Source organism: Montipora foliosa, chromosome 11 (genome assembly GCF_036669935.1).
Source record: "Montipora foliosa isolate CH-2021 chromosome 11, ASM3666993v2, whole genome shotgun sequence".
NCBI classification, from domain to species: domain Eukaryota; kingdom Metazoa; phylum Cnidaria; class Anthozoa; order Scleractinia; family Acroporidae; genus Montipora; species Montipora foliosa.
The window spans coordinates 2,339,332-2,351,831 of record NC_090879.1 but is presented as its reverse complement, the minus strand read 5'-3'; the positions used below and the strand labels follow the sequence as shown (position 1 = coordinate 2,351,831).

At 35.2% G+C, this 12,500-nt stretch overlaps 1 protein-coding gene across 1 annotated transcript in view; it reads left to right on the top strand.

Annotated features, from left to right (window-relative positions):
• LOC137976039 (uncharacterized) overlaps positions 1-12,500 on the top strand; it is an 84,612-nt gene that overhangs the window by 35,953 nt on the left and 36,159 nt on the right. Inside the window, exons 6-7 of the mRNA XM_068823296.1 lie at positions 3,021-3,092; positions 7,306-7,377. Of these exons, the coding sequence (XP_068679397.1) occupies positions 3,021-3,092; positions 7,306-7,377 (144 nt within the window). The remainder of the gene's footprint in view (positions 1-3,020; positions 3,093-7,305; positions 7,378-12,500) is intronic.

Here is a 12,500-nt window from a genome sequence, read left to right as displayed (position 1 = left end):
TCCATGGAGGTCATTTGGGTTTAATTGTACTGCTTTTATCTAAGTAGAATCGAGTAAAGCTGTAAAAAGCGAATGCTAAGAACGAAACTGCAATAAAAGCTAAAATTGAGTTCATGGAATTGTTCTTGTTTAGTTCCAATGCTGTCTGTTGCTGAGTGTACTTTAAAAAGTAGTGTTAATATGAGTTAAAACTTCGTTAGTTAGTTTCTGCCTAGTTTTCATATACATTACGTTTCATGTTTTCATCTCTAGATGGCTTAAAAACAATGAAATAACTCAGCTCCCAGAAAATGTTTTCTCAGGACTTAGTGCGCTACAAGGCCTGTAAGTTTGTTGACCCAAGTACACTTTCAAACTATGACATAGCTGACCATAGCTATGTGCCTGGTTACTTTACAGAGTTCTGTGGGACTTATATAGAAAGCGACTCACACAGCTGATTTAAACAAAGAGTCAGTAGTAATAAGTAACCTTTTCTGGGTCTAAAAGTAAGGTGTATTTGGACCTTAGCCTTCTAAGTTTAATTGTAACTGTTATCCCAGTATGTAATGTTGGTTCTTTTTGTAACACCTATTTTTTTCATTTGAGCGAGGTCCTCTTATTAAAGAAAGGAGCACATAAAAAAATCAAGTTGATTTCTCCCCAGAAACATTAGTTTTGGCATCGAGGAAATGACAATATCTCGAATAAATGAGAATCATTATTATTATTACTATTATTGCTAATTCTATAACAATGGTAATAATAATCATAATCATAATAATGATATTTTAATAAGTGTTTACTCCAAATGATTGCATGAATTACACAAATGAAAACTTATTGTACACAACAGGTATAACCAATAATGCTTTCTATAAATTTGTAATTTTTTATAATGTCTAATTAAGCTTGGTTGAAATTTTTATTTTAGTGTAAAATATTGTAAGTTTAAAATTAGTATTATTATTACTATTGTAATTATTAATATTATTATTATTATTTAGAAATAAAGATTTTATAGTTCTCGAAAAGTCCTCCAAATTTAGAACAATCAGGACATCATGAAACTCTGTTATTTCTGTACACTATACACAAAAACTTCGATTTTTTACTTTATGATCCGTAAGGAGAAAGTTTTTCAATAACGCTCACAAAAAAATGTATGTGTTTCAATTGAACAGATTTGATCATAAAAATCCTTGTTCAGAAATCAAAAGTCTACGTTAACAGCAGAGACCAGGGCTAGTACTCCTTAGTATCTAGCCAGAAATATTCTTCTTTCTTTTTCCTCCGGCCGTGCGTTAGCCAGTTGGTGAGAGCCAGTCTCTTGCCTTATTATTCGCTGAGAAACGTTTACCTTTGTTTAAATACTTTTGATTTTGTATGAGTTTTCCAGCTTTTTGGTGTTCTGTTTTAGTTTGTTTTATTGTTTTCTTTGAAACTATCAAATCCACTGTCATCCATTTTTGTTCTGATTTGTTCGGGCTGAGTATTTCCCGTAGACCCTATGAAGGACAATTGGAATTAATTGTATTCGGCTCTTATCTATTAAGTAAGTAGAATCGAGTAAAGCCGTGATCAGCAAATGCTGAGAACGAAACTGCAATATAAACTAAAATGAAATTCATTGAATTGCTCTTGTTTAATTCGAATTCACAATATGACACAGCTTTGCGCGTGGATACTCCACAAAGAATTGTCCACTGTCATCCATTTTTCCTTTGATTTGATCGCTCTGAGTCGATTGCGCGGGCTCCGTGGAGGTCATTTGGGTTTAATTGTACTGCTTTCATCTAAGTAGAATCGAGTAAAGCTGTGATCATCGACTGCTAAGAACGAAACTGCAATGAAAGCTAAAATTGAGTTCATGGAATTGTTCTTGTTTAGTTCCAATGCTGTCTGTTGCTGAGTGTACTTTAAAAAGTAGTGTTAACATGAGTTAAAACTTCGTTACTTAGTTTCTGCCTAGTTTTCATATACATTACGTTTCTATGTTTTAATTTCTAGACGGCTTGAGAACAATGAAATAACTCACCTCCCAGAAAATGTTTTCTTAGGACTTAGTGCGCTTCAAAACCTGTAAGTTTGTTGACCGAAATACACTTTCAGACTATGACATAGCTGACGACCATAGCTATGTGCCTGGTTACTTTACAGAGTACAGTGTGACTTATATACAAAGCGACTCATGCAGCTGATTTAAACAAAGAGTCAATAGTAATAAGTAACCCTTTCTGGGTCTAAAATTAAGGTGTATTTGGACCTTAGCCTTCTAAGTTTAATGCTAACTGTTATTCCAGTATATCATGTTGGTTCTTTTTGTAACACCTATTTTTTCATTTGAGCGAGGTCCCCTTGTTAAAGAAAGGAGCACATAAAAAAATCAACTCAATTTCTACCGAGAAACATTAGTTTTGGCGATTTTTCCAGCTTTTTGGTGTTCTGTTTCAGTTTTTTTTTTCTTTATTTTCTTTGAAACTATCAAATTCCACTGTCATCCTTTTTTTTTATTTCTTCGTGCTGAGTAGTTCATGTAGACCCTATGGAGGACAATTAGAATTAATTGTATTGCTCTCATCTATTAAGAAAGTAGAATCGAGTAAAGCCGTGATCAGCAAATGCTGAGAACCAAACTGTAACATAAGCTAAAATGAAATTCATTGAATTGCTCTTGTTCAATTCGAATTCACAATATGACAGCTTTGCGCGTGGATACTCCACAAAGAATTGTCCACTATCATCCGTTTTTCCTTTGATTTGATCGCTCTGAGTCGATTACGTGGGCTCCGTGGAGGTCATTTGTGTTTAATTGTACTGCTTTTATCTAAGTAGAATCGAGTAAAGCTGTGATCAGCGAATGCTAAGAACAAAACTGCAATAAAAGCTAAAATTGAGTTCATGGAATTGTTCTTGTTTAGTTCCAATGCTGTCTGTTGCTGAGTGTACTTTAAAAGGTAGTGTTAACATGAGTTAAAACTTCGTTACTTAGTTTCTGACTAGTTTTCATATACATTACGTTTCTATGTTTTCATTTCTAGGTGGCTTGAGAACAATGAAATAACTCACCTCCCAGAAAATGTTTTCTCAGGACTTAGTGCGCTACATACACTGTAAGTTTGTTGACCGAAATACACTTTCAGACTATGACATAGCTGACGACCATAGCTATGTGCCTGGTTACTTTACAGAGTACAGTGTGACTTATATACAATGCGACTCATACAGCTGATTTAAACAAAGTGTCAAAAGTAATAAATAACCCTTTCTGGGTCTAAAATTAAGGTTTATTTGGATCTTAGCTTTCTACGTTTAATGCTAACTGTTATTCCAGTATATCATGTTGGTTCTTTTTGTAACACCTATTTTTTTCATTTGAGCGAGGTCCCATTATTAAAGAAAGGAGCACATAAAACAATCAAGCTAATTTCTACCGACAAACATTAGTTTTGGGGCCGAGGAAATGACAATATCTGGAATAAATGCGAATCATTATTATTATTACTATTATTACTATTTCAATAGCAATGGTAATAATAATCATAATCATAATAATGATATTTTAATAAGTGTTTACTCCAAATGATTGCATGAATTATAGAAATGAACACTTTTTGTACACCACGGGTATAACGAATAATATTTTCTATAAATTTGTAATTTTTTATAATGTCTAATTAAGCTTGGTTAAAATTTTTATTATAGTGTAAAATATTGTAAGTTTAAAATTGTTATTGTTATTACTATTGTAATTATTATTATTATTATTATTTAGAAATAAAGATTTTATAGTTCTCGAAAAGTCCTCCAAATTTAGAACAATCAGGACATCATGAAACTATTATTTCCGAACACTATACGCAAAAACTTCGATTTTTTACTTTATGATCCGTAAAGAGAAGGTTTTTCAATAACGCTCACGGAAAAATGTATGTGTTTCAATTGAACAGATTTGGTGATAAAAATCCTTATTCAGAAATCAAAAGTCTACGTTAACAGCAGAAACCAGGGCTAGTACTCCTTAGTATCTAGCCAGAAATGTTCTTCTTAGTTTTTCCTCTTTTTCCACTCTCTTGCCTTGTTATTCGCTGAGAAACGTTTACCTTTGCTAAAATACTTTTGATTTTGTATGATTTTTGCAGCTTTTTGGTGTTCTGTTTTAGTTTTTTTTTATTATTTTCTTTGAAACTATCAAATCCACTGTCATCGTTTTTTATTTTATTTCTTCGGGCTGAGTATTTCCCGTAGCCCCTATGGAGGACAATTGGAATTAATTGTACTGCTCTTATGTATTAAGTAAGTAGAATCGAGTAAAGCCGTGATCAGCAAATGCTGAGAACAAAACTGCAATATAAGCTAAAATGAAATTCCTTGAATTGCTCTTGTTTAATTCGAATTCACAATATGACACAGCTTTGCGAGTGGATACCCCACAAAGAATTGTCGACTGTCATCCATTTTTCCTTTGATTTGATCGCTCTGAGTCGATTGCGCGGGCTCCATGGAGGTCATTTGTGTTTAATTGTACTGCTCTTATCTAAGTAGAATCGAATAAAGCTGTGATCAGCGAATGCTAAGAACGAAACTGCAATAAAAGCTAAAATTGAGTTCATGGAATTTTTCTTGTTTAGTTCAAATGTTGTACTGTTGCTGAGTGTACTTTAAAAAGTAGTGTTAACATGAGTTAAAACTTCGTTACTTAGTTTTGGACTAGTTTCCATATACATTAGGTTTTTTATTTTCTTTTCTAGATATCTTGTTAAAAATGAAATAACTCAGCTCCCAGAAAATGTTTTCTCAGGACTTAGTGTGCTACAATACCTGTAAGTTTGTTGACCCAAATAAACTTTCAAAATATGACATAGCTATGTTCCTGGTTACTTTACAGAGTACAGTGTGACTTATATACAAAGCGACTCATACAGCTGATTTACACAAAGAGTCAATAGTAATAAATAACCCTTTCTGGGTCTAAAATTAAGGTGTATTTGGACCTTAGCCTTCTAAGTTTAATGCTAACTGTTATTCCAGTATGTCATGTTGGTTCTTTTTGTAACACCTATTTTTGTCATTTGAGCGAGGTCCTCTTATTAAAGAAAGGAGCACATAAAAAAATCAAGTTGATTTCTCCCCAGAAACATTAGTTTTGGCGTCGAGGAAATGACAATATCTCGAATAAATGAGAATCATTATTATTATTACTATTATTACTAATTCTATAGCAATGGTAATAATAATCATAATCATAATAATGATATTTTAATAAGTGTTTACTCCAAATGATTGCATGAATTACACAAATGAAAACTTTTTGTACACAACGGGTATAACCAATAATGCTTTCTATAAATTTGTAATTTTTTATAATGTCTAATTAAGCTTGGTTGAAATTTTTATTTTAGTGTAAAATATTGTAAGTTTAAAATTAGTATTATTATTACTATTGTTATTATTATTATTATTATTATTATTATTATTATTATTATTATTATTATTATTATTATTGCTTTGATGATCCATACAATGTTTTTGAAATTCATATTTAATCAATACATGTTTCGGATGAAACATCATCCATCGTCAGTTGACAAATGAGAAATAAACTAAAGTTGAGCAATAAATAGTGTAACAAAGTGAGATATAACATGAATAATTAAGGATGAAGGCGAGAACAGAATAAAATAAAAACACCCAACCACGAGACAAAACAGAAAAAACCAAACTGTTTAGGCTAAGAAAAGAAACTAATTAGTATGAAAGGGATAAATTAAGATGCTTGACTTGGGAATTTAGAGATGGCTGCTCCCAAAGGATATGCATGGCTTCTTTGATTTTCAATTGGAAACGTGTGGAAGCAGAGTCGAGGATTTTAAAACAGTCTTCTGAACACCGGTGTTCAGAAGACTGTTTTAAAATCCTCGACTCTGCTTCCACACGTTTCCAATTGAAAATCAAAGAAGCCATGCATATCCTTTGGGAGCAACCATCTTTAAATTCCCAAGTCAAACATCTTAATTTATCCCTTTCATACTAATTAGTTTCTTTTCTTAGCCTAAATAGTTTGGTTTTTTCTGTTTTGTTTCGTGGTTGGGTGTTTTTATTCTGTTCTCGCCTTCATCCTTAATTATTCATGTTATATCTCACTTTGTTACACTATTTATTGCTCAACTTTAGTTTATTTCTCATTTGTCAACTGACGATGGATGATGTTTCATCCGAAACATGTATTGATTAAATATGAATTTCAAAAACATCGTATGGATCATCAAAGCGATATCTTACTTCGTGCTGCTAAGAAGTTTTGGTATCATTATTATTATTTAGAAATAAAGATTTTATAGTTCTCGAAAAGTCCTCCAAATTTAGAACAATCAGGACATCATGAAACTCTGTTATTTCTGTACACTATACGCAAAAACTTCGATTTTTTACTTTATGATCCGTAAAGAGAAAGTTTTTCATTATCGCTCACGGAAAAATGTATGTGTTTCAATTGAACAGATTTGATCATAAAAATCCTTGTTCAGAAATCAAAAGTCTACGTTAACAGCAGAGACCAGGGCTAGTACTCCTTAGTATCTAGCCAGAAATATTCTTCTTTCTTTTTCCTCCGGCCGTGCGTTAGCCAGTTGGTGAGAGCCAGTCTCTTGCCTTATTATTCGCTGAGAAACGTTTACCTTTGTTTAAATACTTTTGATTTTGTATGAGTTTTCCAGCTTTTTGGTGTTCTGTTTTAGTTTGTTTTATTGTTTTCTTTGAAACTATCAAATCCACTGTCATCCATTTTTGTTCTGATTTGTTCGGGCTGAGTATTTCCCGTAGACCCTATGAAGGACAATTGGAATTAATTGTATTCGGCTCTTATCTATTAAGTAAGTAGAATCGAGTAAAGCAGTGATCAGCAAATGCTGAGAACGAAACTGCAATATAAACTAAAATGAAATTCATTGAATTGCTCTTGTTTAATTCGAATTCACAATATGACACAGCTTTGCACGTGGATACTCCACAAAGAATTGTCCACTGTCATCCATTTTTCCTTTGATTTGATCGCTCTGAGTCGATTGCGCGGGCTCCATGGAGGTCATTTGGGTTTAATTGTACTGCTTTCATTTAAGTAGAATCGAGTAAAGCTGTGATCAGCGACTGCTAAGAACGAAACTGCAATGAAAGCTAAAATTGAGTTCATGGAATTGTTCTTGTTTAGTTCCAATGCTGTCTGTTGCTGAGTGTACTTTAAAAAGTAGTGTTAACATGAGTTAAAACTTTGTTACTTAGTTTCTGACTAGTTTTCATATACATTACGTGTCATGTTTTCATCTCTAGATGGCTTAAAAACAATGAAATAACTCACCTCCCAGAAAATGTTTTCTCAGGACTTAGTACGCTAACAGGCCTGTAAGTATGTTGACCCAAATACACTTTCAAACTATGACATAGCTGACGACCATAGCTACAATCCGGGTCAAAACACTTCGGGACACTTGTCAAATTTTGGGAGAAAAGTAGAGAATTTACTGTACATGCTTCCATCGTTATATGAGCAACGTTTGTTATTCTTTCGCTGCCTTTTTTGCGCCCCCTTTCCCCCCAGACAATGTTGAAACATGCCAGCGACCGATGAACGGATCTTGATCAAAAATAAGACACAAACAGCAGTGATAAACATATTGAACTTTTTCATTTTCATAATGACTTGACTTTTCGTATGTGCTCTACATACATTTTCAAAAGTAACCGTTGAAATTTAAAACAGCTATTTATATAAAACAAATCGGATGAGGGGACTGGAACCTAGATTAAGCAAATACTTAACAGTAAAATATATAATAATAATAATAATTATAATAATAGTAATAAAAACAGAAAAGATTAATAAAGCATCAGCTTTTCACTTCGGACGTTGACGTTGAAAGCTGGCTCAAGTTCTTGAATAAAGAAGGTCTCTTTTATTTTACAATGATAGTCAGTTTTGCCCTTCGCTAAAATATCAAAATGATCCCACTTGATGTTATGTCCAGTGGCCTTAACGTGGTCAGCAATGGCTGAAGTATTGTCATTTTTAGCTAGGGCCTTAAAATGTTCGGTTTTTCTATCGTGAAGCCGCCGTTTAGTTTTACCGATGTAAAATGTAATGGTTTTTGTAATGGTTTTTACATTGGTAAAACAAAACGGCGGCTTCACGATAGAAAAACCGAACATTTTAAGGCCCTAGCTAAAACTGACAATACTTCAGCCATTGCTGACCACGTTAAGGCCACTGGCCATAACATCAAGTGGGATCATTTTGATATTTTAGCCAAGGGCAAAACTGACTATCATTGTAAAATAAAAGAAAGAGACCTTCTTTATTCAAGAACTTGAGCCAGCTTTCAACGTCAACGTCGGAAGTGAAAAGCTGATGCTTTATGAATCTTTTCTGTTTTTATTATTATTATTATTATAATTATTATTATTATTATATATTTTACTGTTACGGTATTTGCTTAATGTAGGTTCCAGTCCCCTCATCCGATTTGTTATATATAAATAGCTGTTTTAAATTTCAACGGTTACTTTTGAAAATGTATGTAGAGCACATACGAAACGTCAAGTCATTATCAAAAGGAAAAAGTTCAATATGTTTATCACTGCTGTTTGTGTCTTATTTTTGATCAAACTACGATGGCCCAAGAACAAAAGCATGTACGAACAGATCTTGATTTTGGAGACCGTGAAAAATCAACATTGTAATGGGGGGATGGGGAAAAGCACGAATTGTCCCGACAGTTTTGACCTGGATTGTCTGAGAAAAGAATTTCTTGATAATTGGTCTCAAGCCTGGCCAGGTTCATTGAATCTCATTAGAGAATTGTCTCTGATAGTAAAACAATATATTGCATCGGTGTAGAGGTAGTGTGAGCAAGGATTGTCAAAACGGTGGGTTGCGTTACCGTGAGCAGTCAACAGTTCTCGGCCACATTTCTCGGCTATTTAAAGGAAGATATTTAGGTTTAGAAATGACTTTTAAAAAAAGACTCTGCAAAAAACATAATGACCCTTTCTTTTCTATTCATACAAGCGCTTTTTGGCTTTAAACGATCACCGGGTGGGTATTTTTCAACATTTCTCACCCTAAAAACAGCAAAAGATCAAATTAGATGTTAGCTTATTCTTTTCAAATAGCCGAGAACTGTTGAAAAATGCATTAAGCGTTTTCAGTGTTCAGAAACGAACGCCAATTAAAGATCAACGAAAGTGTGTATAACACAACACGCCATATATTCTTGTAGGTACATCAAAAGCACAACCACAAAATGTGTTTTTAGGAGTGAGAAATGTGAGTGAGAACTGTTGCCGTTGTCAACAACGGCTTGGGTCACGCAACAGACAATGCGGTTTTCTATGACACTCATTGAGTGTCAGCAAGATGTCGCGCAGAAATTTGGCGACGCAAAATCTACAAAGACATGAATGTGGCTCTTTCCTTTGAACTATTCTATTGTCTACGCGATTTACTGTCCTTCAACTTGTGAGGTATCGAACTCTGCTTAGCAAAGTCAAATGATACTCTCTTGGAATTTCATTGTCAAGGTGACTTTTGTGAGTTTAGCGATGGGTCAACCTTTCCTGGTCATATTTTGGATTGTTCTTGTCATCAATTCGCACCACGTTGCGAATCATCGCTACGATGCCTTCATCTCACAAAATGGCAAACACGACTACACTCTACAATGAGAGTCAAAAGATCTACCTTTGCTACAACCCTTTATAGCTATTCTACTCTGACCTTTAGACCTGTGATTCAGCTCATTCACGACATAGAGACCAACCCTGGACCTGATGGCTACCGGACCAGTGGTGTAAAGAAGAAGTCAAATAACAGCGATGTTAAGATAGCTCATCTTAATGTGCGCTCTCTCAAAAGCAGACATCACTACGTCCTTGTGAAAGAGACTATACTGACAAATAAGTTCGACATTTTTACCATCTCGGAGTCTTGGCTTGATGATTCTGTCACGGACCGTGAAGTTGAAATACCTGGTTATGACATTTACCGAGTCGATCGCCTAAACAAAAATGGCGGCGGCATTTGTGTTTATGTCCTCCAGTCCTTCAAGACTGAATTTTATAAAGACTTGTCGTATATTTCTGCTTCTGGCTTCCACCAACTTTGGCTAAAAATACAAATTAGGAACCTTAAGTCCATCGTTATTTGCACCACCTATAGACCTCCAAACACTCCGTTATCATGCTTCGACACAGATCTTACTTCAAACTTTATTTCAATGTCATCGCTCAGCTTTTCCATTTACATCTTGGGTGACCTCAATTGCAACCTTTTGAACGGCGACAGCCGGGACGCACGGGCACTTGTTGATTTTTACCGCTCTTATAATTTATCTCAGTTGATTGACGCTCCCACGCGTATTACGGAGTCTTCAAAATCATTGCTGGATGTTATCCTTGCCTTACATGCAAATCAAGTTCAAAAGGCCGAAGTCATTCAGAGTTCAATCAGTGATCACGATTTGGTCTACGTTTTGTTATGTTTGAAAAAGCCACGCCCTAAGCCAATGTTTGTAACGACAAGAAGCTATAAACATTATAACGCTGACGCTTTCTTACACGATATTTCGCAAGTTCCTTGGTCTGTAATTGAGGCTTTTAATAGCGACGTAGATGATAAGCTGAATGCTTTTAACCTGTTGTTTAATGACATTTTTGATCAGCATGCTCCTCTTAAGACCTTTAGAGTACGTGGGAAACCTAACCCTTGTGTAACTGACAATATCCGCGCTCTGATGAGAGAAAGGGATTCCTGGCGCAGACTTGCTAAAAGGACAAATGATCGGATGGCTTGTTCAGCTTATAAAAACTTCAGACGAGAGGTAAAACGGGAAATTAGATTTGCAGAGCGAGAATTTGTCACCGACCAGATCCAAAGTAATCCTAGAAACTCCAATAACATTTGGAAAGCTATTCGCCATTGCATTCCGAAAAATTCTACTTCTTCGAGAACATTCAGCAGAGACGATAAAATTGTCGCCGATGAGTTTAATAATTTTTTTGTGTCCGTTGGTCAAAACACTGTAAACAAGATTAAATCCTTGGCTAACGAGCATTGTCATGATCTTCACGAGCATCGTTTCACACCTAGACAACATCCCATATGCGAGCAGTTTTCCTTTAGTTGTACCGACAGCAAGGAAATAAAAGGCATAATAGTGTCAATGCCATCTAACAAAGCCTCGGGAATTGATAACATTCCGATCCGTGTCATTAAAGACTGTATTGCACCTATTCTTCCTGCAATTACATCTATAGTTAATTCCTCTCTTGGCTCCTCAACTTTTCCTTCTTCTTGGAAAATAGCGGAAGTTGTGCCTATTCCCAAAGATGGTGATCATGAACAAGCGAACAATAATCGGCCTATTTCCCTTTTACCTGTTCTCTCAAAGATTTGCGAACGGGTTGCTCATAATCAATTTAATTTTTACCTAACCTCTAAGGAACGGCTGTCAAAGAACCAAAGTGGCAACAAGAAATGGCATTCAACCGAAACAGCAGTAATTAAATCTACGGATGCAATACTTAGCGGCTTTGATAAAAGTGAACTGACGGCAATGGTGTTATTGGATATGAGCAAGGCTTTCGATAGCATCAGTCATGAAATTCTGTTACTTAAGTTGAAGGATGTTGGCGCCTCTAACACCTGTCTCCAGTGGTTTCGCAGTTACCTCAGTGATCGCCAGCAAGTTGTAAGGATAAACTCTACGTTGTCTGAGTCCCTGCCACTAAGTAGTGGTGTCCCACAAGGTAGCATCCTGGGCCCACTCCTTTTTAGCATTTATGTAAACGACCTTCCTGCTGTTCCACAGAAATGCATTTCCCATAGCTACGTAGATGATACAAAGCTTCAAGTCTCCTTCAAGCTTCAGAACAAAGACATTGCCGTGGCAGAAATGAATGAAGATTTATTTAAAGTGTGTAACTGGTGCTTCAGAAACTATTTACTGCTAAATCCTGATAAATCCAAACTTATGGTGTTTGGTACCAGAAAAATGCTACCCAAGCTTCAAGATATCACCTTATCTTTATTAGGGAAGGACTTATCACCTAGTGAAACTGCAAAGGACCTGGGAGTGTTATTGGACCCTCATTTATCGTACAACAATCACATTATTAAGACCGTTTCGTCATGCATGTGTTCTCTCGGGCAGATTAACCGCGTCAAACATGCATTCGACAGAAAGACCCTTTTGATAGTTATTAATGCCTTAGTTTTTAGCAAATTGTTTTATTGTTCGAACGTGTGGGCCAACTGCTCGAAGTTAAATATCGACAAACTACAATCGGTACAAAACTTTGCGTGTAGAATAGTAAGTGGAATTCGGAAATATGATCATGTTACGCCTGAACTGAAACGCCTTAAGTGGCTTCTAGTATCCAGTCAGCTTTATTATCGAAATACCATTTTGGCTTTTAAATGTATGAATTGTGGTGCCCCTGAATACCTGAGCACTATTTTCACCAAACGT